At 51.5% G+C, this 21,348-nt stretch overlaps 1 protein-coding gene across 1 annotated transcript in view; it reads left to right on the top strand.

The window, feature by feature from the left end:
- The first annotated feature begins 825 nt into the window (after positions 1-825).
- Positions 826-21,348, top strand: part of IGF2BP1 (insulin like growth factor 2 mRNA binding protein 1) — a 29,719-nt gene continuing 9,196 nt past the window's right edge. Inside the window, exons 1-2 of the mRNA XM_056362513.1 lie at positions 826-1,404; positions 2,487-2,547. Coding sequence (XP_056218488.1) covers positions 1,230-1,404; positions 2,487-2,547 — 236 coding nt within the window. The 5' untranslated portion in view covers positions 826-1,229. The remainder of the gene's footprint in view (positions 1,405-2,486; positions 2,548-21,348) is intronic.

Below are 21,348 nucleotides of genomic sequence, written 5' to 3' on the forward strand. Positions count from 1 at the left end.
TTTTCAACCCATCTTGAGCCTAAAAATAAAAGTCTCCAGAAAAGGCAGGCGGGGAGGGGGGGGCCTGCGCCGCACACGCCACATTGCCGACGGGGCACCCCCCCCCCCCTTCGCAGCCCAGCCCTGGCCCCGTCGGGGAACGGCCCTCCTCCACCGTGGGGCCCTTTTGTGCCGGGAGGAGCCCCCCCCCCCCCCGCCCCCTTCCCCGTAGGCTTCCGCGGGGCTGCACATGAAGGGCTTAAAACAATGCCGGGGACAATACCGCCCCGGGGGGCTCCCCCAGCCGCCCCGCCGGGCCGGACCAGCCCCGGGGGGGGCGGGCGGGCTGTTGCCCGCCCCCCTCCCCCCCCAATCCCCTGGCGCCAGGGGACCTCCCGGCCCCTTTGATGCCTAAGTTTTTTACACCCAGAAAAATCCCATTGAGGCACCGGGGGAAAGGGGTGGGGGAGGGGCGCGGTGGGGGGAGGGGCGCGGTGGGGGCGGGGGGCTGCAGCAGATGGGAAAGTGCCTTCGACGGGACAGGGCTGGGCGGTGGAGGAGGTTGGGGGGGGGACACGACACCCACATGGGACGGGGGGTGGATGCGCCCCCCGCTCGGAAAGGAGGGAGGGGGTGTGTGCGTGGAGGTAAATAACGTAGTATTTAAATTAAAATAAATAAATAAGTGGCGGCCGCCCCCTCCCCCCCCGGCCCCTCCCCCCGGGGGCCGGGCCCTCCCGCATCACCACGTGGCTTCCTCCAGCAAACATTTTCACTCATTTTCCAGGTCGGTTTTATTTAGAGGCGGTGCCCGGCTGCCGAGAGGCGTCCGGTGACACTCCAGTGCCACTCCGCCGACTTGGGGGCCCCCGCAGCCGGCGCCACCGCCCTGCCCGCCGCCGCCACCCGCCGGAGCCGCCCCCTCCCCTAGGAGCCCCCCCTCCCTCCTCCAGCAGCCGCCGCCCCCCTCCTCAAAGGAAAAAAAAATCCATCAAAAAAAAAAAAAAAAAGAGGAAAAAATAGGGGGAAAAAAGAAAGAGGGGGGGTAGGAAAAAAAAACCAAACCCAAGGAAAAAAGGGCAAGAAAACAACAAGCCCCCCCCCTCCCCAAGCCAAGCCCCCGGCCGGCTGCGGGGCGGCAGAGCGCGGCCGGAGCCCGACGGCGCGGGCGCACGGTGGAGCCCCCCCGGGAGCCGCGCTCGGAGCCCCGGCGCGCCGCCACCGCTGCCCGCCCGCCCCCCGCCGCCACCATGAACAAGCTGTACATCGGGAACCTAAACGAGAACGTGACTCCGGCCGACTTGGAGAAAGTCTTCAACGACCACAAGATCTCCTTCAGCGGGCAGTTCCTGGTCAAGTCCGGCTATGCCTTTGTGGACTGCCCCGACGAGCAGTGGGCCATGAAAGCCATCGAAACTTTTTCGGGTAAGCGGCGTTATCTCGCCTGCCCTCCCCGCCCGCTTCCTCCTCTCCCCTTCCCCGAAACGCTCCAGACCCCCCCAGCTTCCAGCCCCACCCGCCCCCCAAACCCGTGCCCCCCACCCCCGCTCCGTTGCGCCCCGTCGGGGCTTGCATCAGCGGGCGGCGGGGTGCGACCCGCTTTCCCTCCCCGGCGCTGCCCCCCTCAAAAAAAACCACAAAAAAAACACCACCCCCCCCAGCGTTGGGGGGAGAAGAGCAGGGGCCCCCCACCCCACGCAGCCCCCCGCCCCGCGTGGGCCGCCCCCTCCCCAGGCCCCGCTGGCTGCGGGGCGGCCGCCCCGGCAGGGCTCGGCGCGGGGGGTCCCGTCGCGGCACGGGCGGGTGGGCTGGGACTTTGGCCATTTTGATTTGAAACTGGGTTTCCTGGGGCATGTGATGTGTGGAGTAGCGCGAAGGTCGCCATGCTGCTCGCAGGGAGAGAAAAAGCTCCCCGGGAAGCAGATAATTTTTAAAATATTTGAATTTCCCCCACCCCCCCCTTCGGCCCGGGCTCCCCCCGCCTCCCGCCGAGCTCTTCCCTTCTTCTCCCCCCTCCAAAAAAAAAAAAAAAATCATCGTAATAAGCTAGCAGCAAAGAAACCCACTCCATTTTCAAAGAGAAATCCATTTCTGCCATGGAGTTACAATTTTTGAGCCTTTTAATGGGGGGGCGTGTGTGGGGGGGAATAAATCAGCCCAAAGGACTTCTTCCAGGGATTAAACAAGACGGAATTAAATAAAGGCAAAGAATTGGTCTCAAAATATTATTCCTCATTTTTTTTCACTCCAAGCAGGATGAACTAAGGAATTAAATATTCCTAAGGAACATTGTCCAGACAGCTAACTCACCACTCCCTCCCACCGCTTCCCATTTGAAGCCAGTCTTATATTTAATAAAATGCACTTGTAAAGGAATCGGAAAATGTATTTGTGCGTAGTTCATCGTAATTTGAATTAAATTGTGAGCTTTCACGTGATAGTGTGTTATCCAAAGCTTTCTGACCACTCCACCCAGATTTTCAAAAACAGACACATTTTGTTTTTAGGGAAAGTGGAGCTTCATGGAAAACAGCTAGAGATTGAACATTCAGTACCTAAAAAGCAAAGGTAATACAGTGTTTTAATTTCTTTTTTTTTTTTATTATTTCTGTTGGGGGAAAAAAATTGAACATAAGATAAAAGAGACAAAAAAATTATACCCAAATATGTGCATATAAAATTAAAGATGTTGGTGATTTGGCTTTAGATACCAGCGAGGTGAGAGGCAGTTTTGAGGCTCAGCGTTTAATTCCTTTTTTTTTTTTTTAAAAAAAAATAGAAAACTTCCTCTGTGAGCAAGTTTTTTGTTGGTTTGTTTGTTTTGTTTTGTTTTTTTTAAAGAAATGGTTGAACAATTATCCAGCAGCTCACCCAAGGTGATTGGATGGCTGAGGCATTGGGATTTTCAAACTTGTGGCACTGGAAGAATTTCCCAGCCTCGCTCTGTTCCTCTGCTGTGAAATGAGCAAAATTTTTTTGTTTTCCAATAGAATCGTAAAATGAAAAAAAAAAAGGTATAATTTTTTTTTTTTTGGAAAAAAGTGCAATTTGTTGGGATTTGATGGTGAGGGCTTAAAGGAAAAAACAACAACATGGGGCCGGTCTCCCCGTGCCATGCCGGGAGTGATTTAAAACCCAGCGAGCGCGGGGCGCTGGCCCAGCTCCCATCCAGCGGCAACTTTTATTTTGGGGCAAGAAGCGGGTTTCTTGGTGGTTTCCCTCAACCTGCCAAGCAGCTTCGCCCGCCGCCGCCGGCCTTGCCCAGCCCGGCCCTCTCCATCTTCTTGGCCCTTTGTTGCGTGCCGGGCTGGCGTGCCGGACGCTGGAGCAGCCCCCAGCCCCGCGCTCCCAGCCCTGCCGGGGGTTACCTGGGAAATACCAAGAGCTTTTATTTTTGGCAGAGGTTTGCCCCCCTCCCCAGCTCAAGGAGGGGCCTGTGGGGCTGCGGGCGAGCGAGACCCCAACCCCAATAGTCCACGTTGGATCGCGCAGCCCGAAACCCGCGTCGGCCACGTGACGAGGCGGTTACTTCAACGCCCGGGCGGAGGGAGGAGGCGAAGCCAACGCTGCCTCCCCAAACTCTCCCGATTCCTTCATCTTTTGAGCCCCCCCCCCTCAGCTGGGGCGTGGGAGCCCTTTTTTAGGGTCACCCCTTTATGCTTCCATTGTAGGGGGTGGGGGAGCTGCCAAACTTTGCAGCCCTGGCTGTGGCAGAGGGGCTTCCCTCTGCTTGGGGTTGATCCCAACAGCAAAACCCAAATCCGTGTAACAATTTCCTAGCCAAGATTTTGACTCTTCTTCTTATTAATTAATTTTTTAGCCCCTCGTGGCAGGGTGAGCGCTGGTGCTGGTTACGGCGTTGGGTGACTTGCTGGGGGTTAAACAGCAGTGGGTGAAGGGGGGCTGTTGCAAAGGCAATTACCCTCTGAAGGGTAACATAGTAACACTCCAAAAAACCCTAAACATATATATTTTTTTTCTTACTGCTGCTGGATAATCGGTAGGTTGGGGGGGAGCCGCTCACGCCCCCCCAGGAGGCGCGGGGAGAAATTCACTGAAAATGGGACTATTCCTCCGGTGCCTGGAATTCAAAGTGCTGGGGGGGGGGGGGAACCGTACAATAGGTGGAAGGAAGGTCGGTTTGCATTTCTCCTGGATCTCCTTAAATCGTGCTGTGCCTCGCTTTTAGCTGCTGACCCCTTTTTGGGGGGCTGGGGGGGTTTAAATGAGGCCTCCCCCCCCCCCCCCCCCCCCCGGGTGCCGTTTGAAGCGGCAGGAACAGCTTTCGCGGGGGGGTGGGGTGGGGGCTGCAGGGGGACCGGGGCCGCCGTTACTTTGTTTCACTTTGGGAAAAGTTGTTTGTGTTTCTGTGTCGGGAAAAAAATAAAAAAGGCAACTTTTTTGGCAGCTGCTTGTAAACTTGGCAGGTTGTTTGCCCCGAATGAGCTTTTTTTGGGGAAATTTGGGGTATTTTGCTCCCCCCCCCAAAAAAAAAAACCAAGAAAAAAAAAGTTTGAGATATATGGGGGCTGCCTCAAAGGATACTTCATATTTTTTCTTTCTTCTTCCCTTTCTGCTTGCTTTTAAGACTGGATTTTCCAGTTTAAAGGCACATAGAACAGGAAATGGTTAATTAAGTGTGAGCAGTGAGGACAAAATCAGATGAGTTTGGTGGGATCTAAACCAAACAACCTCCCCCTCCCCCCCCAAACCTGATATTAATTTTTTTTCCCCCTTTAGAAATGTGGGAAAACAAGTCATGGGCATTGGTGCGCTTCCCAGCTAATTTATGAAATAATAATAATTACAAAAGTTGGCTTTTTGGTTGTGTTTTCTTCTCGTTGAATGTGCGAATAGGAATGCTCAGGAGAACTGATCAGGGATGGTTTTGGAAACGATTGTGTCTGGTGAAATTGCATGTTGTAAATAAATGTTTCCTGCTGGTGGATTGCCTTCTTCAAAATCTCTCCTGTACCTAAACCCATCATCGAAATAAATTAAAAAATGCTCCGTGTGTTCATATGGCCCAAGAAGGAGTGGCTGGTGTGTGTAGCTGCTGCACCAAAATAGCCAAGAAGAATAAACTGATTTAGAGTTGTTTTAATTACAGTGATTCTTCAAGTAACACTTAACACTGCAAATTATGTTAATGATCGTGGGGAACCATTTTAACGAAATACTTTGGAAGTATTAGACTGTAAAGAAAAGTCAGTGCTGATAAATGTATCGTTTCATTAAAAAAACCCAGAGGTTTAAAGTGAGTTTAGATTTGTTTAAAGGATCTCATTGCTGTTTGGGAGTTATTTTTTCTTTAACTTTGGTAGAAAAACTTGGAGAAACTTAAGAGGATTTTTTAAAAAAAATTTCAAGATTATTGCATGCTTTATTCTTCAGAAGGTTAAAAGGATTCTTTAAGGAAAAAAAAAAATTCGGTTTTCCTACTTAAGATGAAGGATTGGTTGTGGGGGGGTGGAACTGGGAAGCTGAAAAGCCCGAAGTCGATGGGGTCGAAAGAATGAATGAATGAGGCGAGGAGGAGGGGTGAGGGGGGAAAAAAGTGAATCCATCAAGCAGACATTCCAAATATGAGGAATGTGGAAGTGAGTCGACCAGAGAGAATGAAACCAAGTAATTGGGGGGGGGGGGAGAGGGAGTTGGGTTGATAACAGCCCATAGACTGAAAACTAAAAGGGTATTTTTAAAGAGAGGTTGTTCCCGAGCAGCTCCTGGGTTTAGAGGCTCCATGTGCTCCCGAGCGGAGGTGGAAATTATTAAATGTTGTTAATGATGTGAGGATCGAGTGTAGTACATAGAAATGGATGGGGAAAAACCTTCAAATTGGCTTTTTTCTCCCCTAGACTTTGCTTCAAATTAATGTTTTCACACCAGAGAACCATTCTTTTTGCGCATGCATAATTGTGTGATTAATTGTTCGTAACGAAATATTTTAAAATTTTTGATCACAGCGAGTGTGATTTCTTTCTTTGTCAGCATTAATCAAAAAATGTGCCTTTCTCCCTCCTGGTGGTTGGGTTGTCTGAAAATTAACTGAAAAAAGTTTGGTAGTTCTTTTCCATGTAAAAGAAAGACACTGTCTTGAATGTTGAGATAAAATAAGCTTTTAGTCCAATCTTAAGATCCTTCTCTTCTCCCAAAACCAGGTCTGGCTCACAAGTTATAGTATCATTAACAAAAATTAGCAACACCCCTGTTTACTGCAAGGCTTGAAAATTGCAAGGCAGGATGAATGCTCCTTTCTCAGGATGTAGAGTTTAATGGGATTTGGTGTGTTTCTACTTTTTTGATTACCAAAAAGGGTAATAAACTTGAGTTCTTCTTTGCTTTAGTTCTGTGAGCCCCCAGCCTTGAGCTGTGAGCTCTCTGCTGCTGGTTTTATACCTCTGAGAAGGGTAGTTCTTTGGAAATTCAGGTGTTTTGATGATTTCCAGCTAGAAAAACCAGAAATACTTTGCCATTCAATTAGTCATTAATAATTTGTCAGTAGATTTCATCTGTGAGGTTTGAAACTGAGATGATTTAGTAAATTTTAACCTACCTGGGAGAAAGAATATATTTACCAGTTTACAGCCTGAAGCGAGAGAAATGCCTTTATTTCCCCCTTTCCACGTAGGAGCCATAAGTGGCAAATATGCCCAAGAAATTGCAATTTAACTGGAAACTCTGTAGCTTCAAGTTTTGAACCCATAGAAGATGGAGCCTGTCCCATGTAGATGCCCTTTGTGGAGTTTGATGATTTTTTGAGATTCAGAAGAAAATAATAAATTGAATTCCCTAGAGAACCTCAGTGGCAATCGCTGGGGCTGAATCTGCCTCTCCAATTGAATTTGGTTCTGTCTTTGCCTTTTAGGTTAAAAAAACAAGCAAACAGAGATATGGCGAGGGGAAGCTGGGGTTAAAGTACTCGCTTTGAAAATCGAGACCTTTCAGAATTAAAAAAAAAAAAAAAAAATTTAAAAAATGGAGATTTCTGCCCCCTCCCAGCACAAGCCCCCAGTGACGTTAATGTTTTCCAGAGTTACTGGGGAGGGGGGTTTGGGGGAGCTGAGGCTGCTGGGGATGGCCCAAGTTGGCCCAAGGGGTTTGCAGCCCCAGGCTGGAGCAGGAGGAAATGTCTCCAGCCCCTTTTCTCTGCCGGGGTCACCAGCTCCAGCCCCTGCTTTTCCGCTGCCTTCCAGATTTGCTGGAATTAGGAATGGAAGGTACCTCCATCGATGCTGGCGGAAGGTGGTGGGGTTTTTTTCTGCTTCTTTTAATGATGCCACTGGTTTTATAGAACAGTTTTGATGGGGAGAAGTGGGAGGCTGAAGCAGATGCATAGGGAATTGCCTGGGGGATGCTGGTGTCTCCCCCTTCCCAAAAGTTAAGGAGGGGAGTAGGAGCAAACTAAAAAACTGAGGAGCCTGAAACCTGGATGTTGCAGGTTTCTTTGGAAAAAAAAACTTTTAAAAAGGTTGCAGAGACTTTCCTGGTCTTTTTTGGGTTTTGGGTGTGGGTTGGTTTTTTTTTGTTTTTTACCAGAGAGGAGTTTTTCAAAAGTTTTAGGTGAAACCTCTCGTTTTGGCTGTGACTGCAGGCATTTAAAAACTTTAGCAAGGGCTGAGCACTCCAAAATCACCCCCTTCTGAACAGCACTGATGGCTGCCTCTTTGAGGGTGTGGGTGAGAGGGGTTCCCAGCTGCCGGAAGGACCCTGATAAACTGGAGGATACTGGGGGGTAACCGGCAGAAGTATCTTGCAAGGTCTGCCCATCCTTCTCAGTGCCAGGCTCCTCACTGACTGATGGCTTTGAGCCTTTTGTGCACCTTTAAATTCTTATTCTGCCCACGTTGAAGCCTGGAAAAGATCCAGGAGGGTCCTGCACTGAGCACCGGGGGGGTGTTAAAAAATGCATTTGCCCAGCAAAGTTTAAAAAGTTCAAGAAAAGAAGTGATGCAGGAGAAAATGGATCAGTGACAGGGCTGATGTCCTACAGCATCCTGCATTGGCTTGGGATGGCTTCTAGGGGCTGCAGGGAGAGGTACGGGGAGCATTGCAGAGGCAGTTAGGGAATTGTCTGCTCACCAGGAAACTTTTTCTTAACCTATACTTTATGAAACAAGAAGCCCAGACCCACGGGGGTGTTTGTCCACTCCAGAGATGTGTGTGGTGATTTATCCCAGCTGCCTTCCCAGGTCGTCTGCTCATTACCAGTAAATGTGTGAACCCTGGGGGGAATTAAGCTCAGAAATCTTTGCTGGGGTTTACCTGAAAATTGCAAGTTTATCCTGGAGGTTGTGAAGCCGGGGGGATTGCAGGGGTCTTGGCTGGAAGGTTTTCCTTCTTTCTGCAAGGGGGTTGCTGGTGTCTCTGTCTGGCTGTCCTCATCCTTGCATGTTTTCTGGTGAACTGTGAGATGTTCTGCCTGGGCAGCATTGAGACCCATGTCCCTGCAGAGGGGATGTGCTGGGGGAACGCTGGGGTTGGCCAAGGGGACTTCAGGGTGTCCCTCCCCACCCGAGTCCTGCCCTGAGCTGAGAGTGGATGTCTCGGACCAACGCAGGCTGGAGGTTTTACACCGCTCCTGTGTTGGTGGTGCCCCTGGGAAGCTGTGGGAAAGTTAACGTAAGGTGTTGTTCTAAGCTGGTTTCCTTAAAACCTGTCTGCGTTCTCTGCTTCTGATGGAATAACCCATGGAAGGGGAGTGGAAACCAGTTCCACATTGGTTCATGTGTGGTGCCCGTAGCCTGCTCTTGAAGATGCTGGCGTGGTCTTCATGGTTTTAAGTATATAGATTGAAAAGTCATGCTTTAGTTGAAACCCACTCGGTTTTCTCCTCTGGTCAGTTAGCAATGGATGGGGCTTTCTGGAAAGGGTCTCGGGAGGGTTGGGGTCCTGCAGCCTGTTTCTGGCCCCTGCCAGCCCTTCCCCTAGGGGACACTGCCCGACTCTTGTCCCCTTCCCTGGGCTTTGGCTTTACTTTAAGAGCAAACCAAGCCGTGTTTGGTATCGCTGCAGCTTGTGGGTACTGGTGCCTGTTTGGAGGGTGGTCTGCGTGAGTTGGGAAGTGCTTTGGGAAAACATTCGTCCTCCCTGTGCTGCTGGCTGGGGCTGAGCCCGCTCCGGCTGCCCTTACAGCCCCTGCATGGGAGCTTCCCCAAGGTGGCTAATAAAACCCGAAGAGCAGGGGGGACAGTTTGTTGAGATTTTGGCTGGAGGCAGGGGCCAGGAGCTGGCAGAGCTCGGCAGGGGGGGAGCAGGGGGATGCCAGTGGGCATGGTGCCGGGGATGGGATGGGATGGGAGCAGCTGGGAGGGCGCTGTCAGGGCAGCAGCACATGGGTGAGAGCATCCCTACTCTGCTCCCACCTCCTGATGTGAAAAAGCAGGGGAGCGCAGTCTTCCCGTCAGGAAAAAAGAGAAAATAAACAAACATAAAAAAATCTGTCCGTCCGTCTCTGAGGAGCCCTCGCGATCCGTCAGGAAATGGGTCATTTATTTTATTGTAACTGACACTTGGGAGCCCTGACATGGTCAGAGCTGAAATTTCACACTTTTCTGGCTACCGTAATTGTCTGGTCCATACAGAGCAAACCAGTTTGAGAAAACAAAACCCTGATCCACAGGGCATCCCCGGCAGAACTCGGTCCACGCTTTATTTTGAATAGTAATCCACCAGGTTGGATTTAAGATACTATGAACACGGTCCACCTATAATAAAAGCAGCAGCAGCCCCGTGTGCTGGGAACCGCTGGGAGCTGGCAGGGCTCCACGCAGCGCGCGGCAAGATGCAAATCCCGCGCGGTCCGGGGGTATTGCGATGTGTAAACAGCACTTGAGATTACAGGGAAATTGATTTGCACAAAAAGGAGAAAGTTTTGACTCTGACGACAACGGTCCTGCTGCAGTTTCCTTTTTCTGCAAGGTTAAAAGCGGAGATCCTGGGGGAGCAGCCTCCCGGACTGGAGTGTAAGAGACAGGAGAATTGTGATCTAGAGCCAAATAAAAGGGAAGAGAATAATGAAAAAAAGGCTCTCAGGGCCAGATTTTCACCCACAATTGGAGCCAGATTTTTCCAACTTGCATTTAAGCGTCTAAATAAAAGCTCCGTTTTCAGAAGCGATTAGCGCCTGATGTGCTGAGCACTCTTGAAAAATCTGTCTGTTGGGATTCCTGCTTATTTCTTGAGATTTGGATCTGCCACCTCACACCTGGGAGGTTTCAGCAGTTCCTTCCTGGCACCCCCCCCCTCCCCCCCCCCCCCCCCCCCCCCCCCCCAGCCGGGTCCTGCCACTTCACCCCAATGATGCCACGGAGGCAGCTGCTGCCCCGAAGGAGGGCTGGGCGCTGCGGACACGGGCTGGCAGGTCCAGGGGCGTTGCTCGTCCCTCTGCTTTTTAGCTCGTAGCTGCATTGCGAGCCATTGTGTTTAGTGCTTGTGGCAAAAGGTTTGTCGAACTCTTTGGGAATTCCGGGAGCGTTCGTGGACAAGGTGTTGGGAGCTGTGCATGAGGTGCAGAATAAGGGGCACAGAGCTGCTGCACAGCGAGCTAATGGAGTGATGCTGGAGATGCTCTGTTCTCCCTTTCTAGCTCCATGTTTTCTGTGGCATTTCTCACCTGCCAAGTGCTGGCTTTGCTTAAACTTGTGCACAATCCAAGGCTGTGGGATCAGACCTGGTTGTGTTGCTTGCAGAGAACTACCTGAATTAACTGATGCCCGTGTTAAGGTATCGCAAGCAACCTTAAGCCAACCTTAAAACAAGTTTACCTGTGAGGTGTCGGGAAGTGCTGCATCCTCAACATCCACACTGCCTGGGTGGCATGAGCTCTGCAGTTCTGCCTTATAACCAGGGCTATCAGTCTGATCCAAATTATTCCTCAGTTATTACTGGTCACATCCAAGCAGACTAATCACCTGAGTGGGTAGGGATGTGTGTGTGTCTATATGTACACGCATATATACGTGAGCGTATATGTTTTCTTTGCTATGAAGACATTCGTGTGTGTTTTGTGACCTCCTGTGGTTCAAGCATCTGGTGTAAAACTATTTACAAATGAATCGGATCAGATGAGCAAAGGCAAAAAGAAAATTGGGATCTATGGAAGGAGACCTTGTGGCTGCTATAGGTTTTTATGGAGCTGCTTGTTGGGGTGTAATTTTGTGAGAAGCCAAGGACCTGGTATAAATGTTGTGCCTTTAGGCTTGGATTCACAAGGCTCCTCCTCAGGATGTGCTTTTAAACAGGGAAGCCATTCGTTTGAAGTTAATGGGGCTGCTTCGATGATAAAATGAGGCATGTGCTGAATTTGAGCCTAAATATACAACTTTCTATGAACTTTATATAGTCATTGTTTAGCATTCAGTTACAGCTGAACTAATAATGCAACAAATTTCTCTGACATCTGTAGCCTCTTCTTGCTTACAGCAGAGATGCAAAGTGGCTGTGACTTTTATAAGTGATAGCTATCGGGGGCAGAGAGTATCTGTGACTTTTTCAAAGCTACAGCGTGAATGAAGATTTGCCCCCAGTGAGCCTTTATCCGCCTGGTGACATTGTTCCTGTTCCTTGCTGGCTGCACACCCCTGCATGCCTGCGATGAATATTTGCACAGTGCGAATTTGGTATTTAGTTTCCCCAAATACTCGTTCATGCAACTTCGAAAGCTACTTGCTGCCGTGCCGTAAAACTTGGCGATGCGAATGTTTATGGAAGGCAGACAGGAGAGAGGGCACAAACATGACTGAGGGGAATTCACTTCGGAAGAAATCCAGATCAGATATTGGGGCAGCTTTGTGCTGGATTTCACTAACGGTGCGTTGAATTTATTTGCTGTGTTTGTTGTGCTGGCTTTTCATGTTGCCTGTGCCAAAGTAGCGGTGGGCTTTAAACAGCTTTGCTTCGGCACCGCTATTGCCTTTGTAACGAGCTGAGTGGCAGTGGAGTAGAAAAGCTCCATCTTTGCTGTTTTGCACCTCCTGTCCTGTCCTATCCGACCCTCAACCTTTTCCTTTTCTTCTCTTATTCATGAACCCCTGGCTAAAAAAGCCCAGCCCCAGACTAGCAAACATAGGATGTCTTCCTCGTTTGGAAACTTTACATCTCCTCCACTGCTGGTCCAGCTCTGGTGGGATGAAGGAAGCGGCCGGGGGTGTTTAAACCCTCTCCCAAACCCAAGTAGATGCTGAAGGAGGAGCACGGCTGCATCTTTGTGGGCTCCGTGGATGCCGCTGGCTTCCTCAGCTGGGCTGCCTGCGGTGGACTCGTGGGCGTCTTTCCTCCTGCCCCAAAGGGTGATTTTGTGGGCTCGGCGCGAGAAACCTTAGTTTCTCATTTTTCAATGAAAATGCTAGATCATGTTTTCTTAGAAGAGTGTTGCTTTGCTGTTGCCTCCTTTCTGAAGAGGAAATGCAAGAGAAAGGGAGTCTGGCTTCAACCAGATTTGTTGAAGGACTCGGTTCTTCTATTTAATATTTATGCTGGAAATGAAGATGAAGAAGAAGAAAAAGCTTCACTTGTACTTTTTCATCTCAGTCTGTTTCTTCAGACAGAAGAGCGGAAACATTTTGATTTCACTTGCAGTTTTCAGTGGAAAATACACGGCAGTTGTAACCCAGCTGGGGCTCAGCCGCAGCCCGGCTGTGACACCAAACGTGCCGCAGATCTGTGTGTCGTCCTTGCCTGGACCTGCCTATGCCAGTGCCAGGGATGGAAGGGGCTTTGGGAGCTCCTCTCCGGCATCTGGGCTGGGATTTGCGCCTGACATGATGGGGACAAGCATGCTGCTCGCAGCCTGTGCTGCTGGAGGTCTGACCCCCCTGCCCCCTCCCCACCCAAACTGGGAGGACTGGCAGGTCCTGAGTTTTAACTTGAGTTTTGGCAAAAGGGTCTCCACCCTTGAATCAAGTTCAGAAGATAGTATAATCCATGTTGTAACTTCTGGATTCTCCCTTTACGCATCTGCTTTGATCTGGAAGGGCTTGTCTGCCTGCATTCGCTGCACTGGTTCAACCTGATTTGGCTTAGAACAGACTGGGTGCCACAGGCACAGAGCCCCGTGCGGGGGCTCCTGTATCGAGTTTTGATCCAGTTTTATGTGACAAATGTGCAGCTGCCTGGAGCGAGGGTCTGCGGCATCGTGCCGCTCTCCGGCACTGGAGCAGCGGAGCAGCCCTCCAAGCCGCTGGTCCCTGTGCTGCCTCACGTGCTGCCGCCTCCTCCTCCCGCCACAGACCTCAATCCGAAAAACCCTCAGAAGTCACAAACAGTTTTGTTTCCTCTTCCTCTCTTGTGCTGGCATGTGCTCGTGCACCTGAAATGGCTGGGGCCCTGGAGCCTGGCAACTCCCCTCAGCTGTGGTGATTCCCTCCTGATTTCCCCCGCTGAAGGGCTCTGCATCCACTGAAGGGCCAATACCCCACTGCCCGGGGGCTGAAATACCGAATGAAGCTATGTCCCTGGCCACTGTCTCTAGGCAAAATTATATCAAACGTATCTGAATGACACCTGTCAATCGCCCTGGTAATGGGGCTTAGTTACTGAGAAATTAGAGTGGTCTAAGACCCACTCAAGAGCGTGTGCTGATGGGGTCTGGGGCTCCTGCTGACACCGATTGTGTGGGAGCTGCCCGAAGCTTCACTTGGCTGCTTTGCAAAGCCTGAACTCATCTCAAAGCACCCCTGAGCCCATAGCACCATCAGAGCCACTGGAAACCAGTTAGGAATGCATGCTGGGCGCTGGAGGAGGGCAGAGGTGCCCTCTCGTGGCAACAAGTGTGTGAGAGGTTCCTGGGCTGAAGCCCCTTCCCCAGCACCTAACGAAGGGCGGGATTGGTGTGCCCGTGCTGTGCGTTGTTGGATGTGGGGGGGGATGGCAGGAGACCTGGGGACTGGACTGATTGGGACATCGATGTCGGTGGCTGATGAAGCTCCTGGAGGCAGGTGGCTCAGTGAAAGTCCATGCTTGGGAGCTTTTCTATTCACAGTTGGCCCCAGTGGGTGAAAGAGGATGCTCTGACATGTGGACAATGCACCAAAATGCAAAATATACTTTATCTTCTATGTGCTTTTATTCAGGTTTTTATATCAGCATCAGGGATGGAGGGAAGCTAACAGCCGAGCCGAGGGGGCAGTGCTCCCTTCGACGCAGTGAGAACACACAGATAATGCTGCGTGCTGCCTTGCCTGGCTACCTTAGGTTTTGTTGCCTTGTGCTGTGCTCTGAAGTGATGGTCTCAGCAGTGCTTTGAGGTCCGTGGGTAAAAGATGGGGTGAGGAACAAGTCCCACTTCTGCCACCTCTCCATGAGGAATGGGCTGCAAGAAGATTTGCCTTTAAGCTTCGTATTTGTTGGCGTGTTCGTAGTCCAGCCTGTGCCAACTTGGGGCGTCAGGTTTGATTTAAGGTCAGTTTGAGAACTGAAATTTTAGGTTTTTCTGAAGAGATGAAAATCTCTCAACACATCTCGCTGGTGGCTGGGTCACGGTGGGACCGAGCTGCCCTGTGGCTGGAGGTGGCTGGGAGGGGTCTGGGGCAGCTTGTCCTGCTGAGGTTTGGGGTTGGGGTGCTGGGTTGTGGGAACCCACTGAGTTTAGCTGGGCTTGGCTTTGGGACATGTTCAGAGCATCAGAAAGAGCCTTTCAATACGTGGCAACCAGCCAGCAAATTAGAATGGAAAGATAATGCAAAATGGATGCATTGTATAAAACTCATCCATCTTTCCTCTCTATTACTTACTGTTAAACTTGTCCTGTCCGCAGATACTTGATGTATTGACTTTGGCAAGGACTAGCTGCAGAGGGCTGGGGGATGATGAGAGTATTCCCCTGGGCAAGTTGAGGATAAGGGGGTTTGAGATTTCTTCACGATTTTTTGCATCTTTTGAAGCACCAAGTTACTGGCTCCTCTCGGAGGGTGGCACTTACATGGGTGGATGTGGCATGTGCTCCATGCCAGCACCATCCACGCAGGATCAGTGGGGAAAATGAGGAGTTGAAGGGCAGCACAGCAGTTTAGTAGAGGAGGGAATGTGGCAGAGCATTTTTCCTGGCTCTGAGCATCAACCAGTCCTTTCCCTCCATGCCCGAGATACAGCAGCTCTTCTGAAAGCAGGAGTGAGTTCTCCGAGGCTTTCAAACGGGATGTGCGTGGACAACTCATTCTCAGCAGCTTCTTGAAAAAATCTCATCAATTATTAGGCGTGATTCTCCAGGTATAAAGGGGTTCCGAAAAAGAGCTAATGGGGAGAAACCAATTAGACAGATTTATTAGCCCAAGATCAAATTCTGGTTGCTGGGATGATTGATGGAAAGGATTAATCATGTCATGCTTGCTTGCCAGAGATAACTGGTAGCCAGGGCGAGTGGGTCTGTATAAGACGCTTGCATGGATGATGTGTTTCTCCAAAACCCAAGGCCAGTTCATTTCTGCATCCCTCCAACTGCAAGAAGCCAAATGTCTTGGTTGGTTTGGCCCGATCTCCTCAGGAATGGCCTCTTGGATCACTTCTTTTCAGCAGATGAGCTCGCTTTTCTCTCTGCTTTTCTTTCTGCTACTGCTGCTTTAATCTTGTCATGACACATATTTGCATATTTCTTTCTCGACCTCCTCTTCTTTTTATTCCACCCCCAAATCTCTTTCCCATCAGCCACCCAGCAGCTCTGGCTTCGCTGTGCACAGGCGCAGCTGGGACTCGCCTCTCTTGCCCTGGCCAGGTCCCCCAGCCAGCAGTGCCCACTGACCATGGAGGCTTTTCACTGGTGCGTGGTTATAGAGAAGCTGTTTCTTCACGAGGACTTAAGATGTGAGGGCAGGTGGGTCGCTGGGGTTGGAAGGAAGGAGGGTGGCAGCTCGAAATAGCACAAGATGCTTTTAGAATAAAGGGTGTTAGAGTTTGAGGGTTTGTTTCACTGGTGACATTTAAGTTGAGGTCTGGTGGGAGAAGGTGTTTTGGAGGCAGGGGATGGTTCCCTGGTAGACCTTTGCATTTTCTTTATGGAAGAAACAAAAAGTCATTGTTTGAATTGGTGTTCCCTGAGCAGGTTGCAAGCTGGGTCCCTTTCCAGGACAAGAAAAGGGATGCTCTCCTTTTCCTGTTCCATCCCTCTTGCATCCTGTGCAACTGTTTGGGGCTTTTTGATGGGATTCTACCACTTTTTTTTTTTTTTCTTGCTCTGTGGGACTGCCGGACCTGTCCCACGTCACAGCCCAGCTCATAGTCCAGATCTACCTCAGTCACAGCTTCAGCAGCGAAGCCAGGCTTTGAAGCAACGGGCCCAAGAGGGGTAAGGTGAACCTGGGCCATGCTGCAGTGCGGGGACCAGTGATGAGGAGCAGCATGGCGGAGAAGGCAGTAATGACCTTAACGCTGGGAGCACGATTCAGTGCTCTTAAAAAAAATGCCCTTGATTTTGGGCTCACCTGCCAAACTCTAGGAAATGCTAGCCCAGATCTGTGTTTTTTTTTACTTATATGCTCAAATTGAATATTCTTGATCATTGAGACATTAGTGCTCAAAACAAATGCGATGCCTCCAAATCTCAGAGCTCTGGTTTTAGGCTTTTTGCAGAGTCAGGGGAAGACTTTTTGTTGGTTTCTCTCTGTCCCGCATTGAGTTTTTTCTTCCAAACCACAAAGGTTCTGAATGTCCGACCTGGACCTGCTGCACCTCTGGGAGGAGCTGGGTTGGGAGGTCTGGGGTCAGAAAAAAATATTCAGATATCTGTCTCTGCTTAGGTGCGACTCAGACCTTAGTAGTGCTGGGTTTGAGGAGGGAATTGGGATCGCTGGCCTTGCTTGAGCATCATCTGGTCAGTTCGGCATGTGGCTCTTCCCTGCCTTGCCAGTGTGTCAGTGCTTCCAGCCGGGACCTCACGTGCCTGGTCCTGCTGGGATGTCCGTGGGTCAGTGGGTTTAATGGCACAACCGCTGACCAGCACGTGGGGAAGCCCAGGGATGTGTTTGGCTTGGAGGGCAGCGCGGAAGATGGCAGCTCAGAGGTGGCGTGGCTAAAGCCTGGGGGCAGATCCCGTCCGCTCCACGCAAGCAGACGGTGCTGGGTTGTGCTCAGAGGTGTGGTAGGAACCTGCTGTGGGCTTCTAGCAGGTGCCTCCTTTTTTTGTGCTTTTGTTTCCTTGCCAGTGAAGGGAGTTTAGGGATAATATTCCTGCTTCGTGGAAATGCCGGCAAATTGAAAGCCTATCAATTTATAAGGGAAAAGCAAGTAATTTCTGCTACAACTTTTCTCCAAGTCCCCCTGGCAACGTTTGTGTCTTAGCAACCACATTTTCCTATTTAAAAATGTTTAAAACATTAAAAAACAACAACAACAACACATTAAGCACAGGATTAAGTGCTTTCCTGAATCAAAGCCTAACTAGATAAATGAAATGCTGTTAATTGAATCAGGGATGCACTGTGTTTTCAGCCCCCAAATTTGCATAACATTTGCATTTGATTGAAAAGCCATCATTAATGTTGTTCAATTCTAGTATGTCCCGCCATGTCTCTGGCTTTGGCCGTCCTCCTCCTGCCCCAAGGAGCTGCATAAATGGTTTTGGTGGGAGATGGCCAGGACAGGGTTGGTGCTGGGGGTAGGGGAGAGCCCTGAGCTTGGCTGTACCTTGCCATTGGCACTTGGTCCCTCAGCATCTTGGTGCCTGTAGTCACCTCTGCTTTGAGGAATACATGGTAGGGGACAGAGAAGGTCCAGGAGGTGTTGGATCTAAGGGAGATGCTGTAGCCAGCATCCTGCAGAGAGTGTCTGGGGTGTGTGTGGCTCTGGTGTGACTGCAGAGCCATTGCTGACACCCTAATGCAGAGCAATGCGGGGCAGAGGACCGGTGGCTCATGCTGTGGTGCTTGGAGTTGGTCCTTTCTCTAGCAGAGGTTCGCTAAATCAGCCCCTTGCTTTGGGGCTAAAGAGAAATCAAGTTGTCCTGACAAAACCTGGACAGGTGGGGGAAGAGGAAGGAAATCTGTGGGGCTGGCTGTGCTGGAAATAGCCACGCTGTGGGGCTGTTTCACTGCTGAGGGTCCCCCTGTGCATGGGGGCTGTTGCCATTCCCTAAAGATGAGTTTTGCTGAGCATCGTGCACTGGTAACGCAGGCAGCTGTGGGTGTTCCCTGCAGATCACAGGGAATGTTGTTCAGGGCTAAGCGCCCAGAGGGCAATAGCTGGGGTGACCTGGGCACCCTGCACCCTCCGTCCTCCTCTCCTCCCGTGCCCACTGTGCCAATCCCACCAGCCGCCTCCATCTGCCAGCACCAGTGATGCTTGACATCAAATCCCATTGGCAAAATAACGCCAGTCCGTCGGCCAGCCCCTGCCTGCGCCACGGGGCTCCGTGTGCCGCGAGGCCAGGGAAGGAGGCGCATCCGCGGGGTGCGAAGGAGAGAGGCACTTTTATCCCCTGCTCCGCTGCCAACCCACCTAGCGGCTGTGGGTGCGGGGATGCTCCTCTCGGGACATCTCTCAGCTTTCTGTGCTGGGCGAGAGCAGCTCTTGTCTCGGCTGGGACCTGTGACCAAAACTTTCTTGGGAGGAGGTGACAGCACGGGTGGCAGGGGGTGTGCCGGTGCTGGTGGTGCAGCGAGGATCGAGGATCAGCTCTGCCCCTCCAAAGCATCGCCTCAAGCACCCCATGGGGCTCATGCAAGAGGGAGGGAACCCTCCAGCGAGGCCGGGCTGTGCGGATGCTGCTTTGCCGATGCTGCTTTGCCGTCGCCTTTGGCTCGTGGCGGCCAGCCCCAGCCTCCTGCTGGCCCCTGGCCAGGCTGCCTGCTCCTAACTAGCTAGTGCCCCTTTCTTGGGTCCCTGCCACTGCTGCCACTGTGCCAGTCTGCTCCAGGGAATTACCAGCAGATTCTTAATTAAGCGGGAGGCTCTGGCCACCCTCTCGAAGGCGATCTCTGGGGATGCATCCAAGGGTGAGAGAAGGTGGATCCTGATGGCTGAATCCGCACTTGGATATTTCCCAGTGAGATTTAAAAATTAAAAACCAAAACAAAAAACCCCAAACCACCTCAAGACTTAATGCGGGATTCTTAGTGACCATTTTGCCTCCCTCGGTGATGAGGGTTTTGTGTGAAGGCAGCTGCAGGTACCACTCTGTTCATGCTGGTGATGTGCCATGAGCACCCGAGGGTGCACAGCTCTGAGGATGTGGCTGCCGACGTGGCACCGAGAGCCAGCGATGCCGTGTGGGCTTGGGGGGACTCCAGGTGCGTTAGGGACACAGAGTGGTTTCCAGCTGGCTCCGGGGCTGTCGGAGACCAGCAGTGGGTGTTTTCTGAATGAACGAGGCTTTCCTTTGCTGCTAGTTTTCCCTGTTTCAGCTCCGTTTCTCCCTTCTGGAGAAGAGGTTCCTCCTGGTAATCTTTGGGTTTGACCCACATGGTATCAGTGGGTGCAGCGTGGCGGGGTGAGACATCTCTGCAGTGCCCAGGTACTGCAGGATCCCCAGTCCCTTTCCTGGATTCTCCCAGTTTGCTCCATGGTGCTTTGCTCCATCCCTTTGCTCCATCCCTTTGCTCCATCCCTTTGCTCCATCCCTTTGCTCCATCCCTTTGCTCCCTCCCTTTGCTCCCTCCCTTTGCTTTTTCTCCCAGTGAGGCTTAACCTGTTGGTGTGTTGAGCTCTTTAAAGAGCTGGCTGAAGGAAAACCTGAGGGAAGCCTTGGATGGAGCAGATTTGGGTGATTCCCCTGCTTGGGGGTAATGAGGGACTGACCCAGGATGCTCATCTGTGGTGTGGCTCCATGATGTGGGTCCTACCACCACCTCCTGTTACAGTCGGGGTGCCCCGGGGTGGGTGTTTTTTTCTCCCCAGCGAGCCCAACACACGTCCAGGGAGGGTTTACTGGTAGTGTCAGGAGGTTCCAAAGGTCTTGCTTTGCCTGCTCAGAGAGACAGCAGGTCCGCACGGGGCTGCCGGGCATGTTGGCAGGTTTTTGAGGGTTGAAGAACAGACGTAGCAGGATGCTAAAATCCGATTATCCCAAATAGCATCATCGGCACGGAGCAGGAGGAGACTAACACCGGGATCTGTCCCTGGGACCCGTGGGTCCTCTCTCTCTCCCTTCCAGCCCTGCAGCTGTTCGCCCTCCTCTTCCTCCCCTGGCTTTTTTTTTTTTTTTAATGAAAAAAAGCCACCAGCATGTGCAGGAACTGGCCGGATTTGAGAATAGACTTTTTTTTTTTTTTAACCAGGTTGATCAGTCTGTTCCAGCTCACCCCCAGGATCTGGGAGGCTCCTGCCTTCGGTGTAGGATGAGCAGTGTCCAGCAGAGCTCTTGCCTCCTCCTGTGGGCTGGGGGTGCCGGGGCTGGTCCGTGGCTCCTGCTGGCCTGAGGGGCACGAGTGCGGGTCCTGGCTGCCAGCTGAGGTCGGTGAGCAGAGGCTGCGAGAGCCCTTCGCGGCGCGGGAGGGAGTAGCGCCTGCCTTTGGCACATCATGAATAAAAACCAGGGAATTGCCGTCTTGCGGAGTTATTTATTTGGAGTAAAGCTCTGCTTGGTGCGGAGGTGGGAGCGGGCAGAACCGGGGCTGTCGTGTTTGGTGGTGTGAAGAGCGGCATTTTGCGACGAGGATTTAAATACAGCAGGACCTGCTTCTGGCAAAGCAAATAGCGGGGTTTATTTATTCATGACTTCCTCTGTAATTCTAACCACAGCCACTGCCGAGTGCTTGGACGGAGCCAGATTCGGCTGCTCGTCGAAGGGGGAGGTTTCCACCCACCGTGGGGCAACGCTGTGTCGAGCCGGACCTCACCGAAGGGTGACGGATGCGGCCCCGATTCCGCCCTCCCTGGGGCACGGTGGGCACCGATGGAGATGGGCCAGGAGAGAAGGCTCCAGGCTGCCGGCTCATCCTGGGATTTCGGGGGAACCTGCTCTGTGCTGTGCAGCTCAGCCCGTTGGGCTGAAAAAAGACCCATCTTCCCCTCTCGGCGTGGCCTCGGTGGGATTTAATATCTGTCAGCGATGGAGGCTGTTACGAGCTGGAGGCTGTTACAAGCGGCAAATAATCCCAGTGGTATAGTCGCGATGGGAGGAATTACCGGTTAATTAACATATTAATAAAAGCACAGGAGCCCTGGCGAGGCGCACAGCAGCCCTGCACCTTTCCTGGCCGGCGCGTATGTGGGTGATGCTCTGCCCGGGCAGATGCTCCAGCAAGCTCAGAAAAGGAGATCGATTTTTGTGTTTTTTTAATTATTATTTTTTTTTTTTTAGGGGGAGACAATTAGATGCCACCAGCAGAATTACGGTGTGGGAACATAAATGGCTCTTTTCTCTCCATAGCACGTTTGATTCTGGTCACGTATGTGCAGAACACATGCTCTGCCCATGCAGATGCTTGTAGCTATCTGGAG

The sequence above is a fragment of the Falco biarmicus genome, chromosome 17 (genome assembly GCF_023638135.1).
Source record: "Falco biarmicus isolate bFalBia1 chromosome 17, bFalBia1.pri, whole genome shotgun sequence".
Classification (NCBI taxonomy): domain Eukaryota; kingdom Metazoa; phylum Chordata; class Aves; order Falconiformes; family Falconidae; genus Falco; species Falco biarmicus.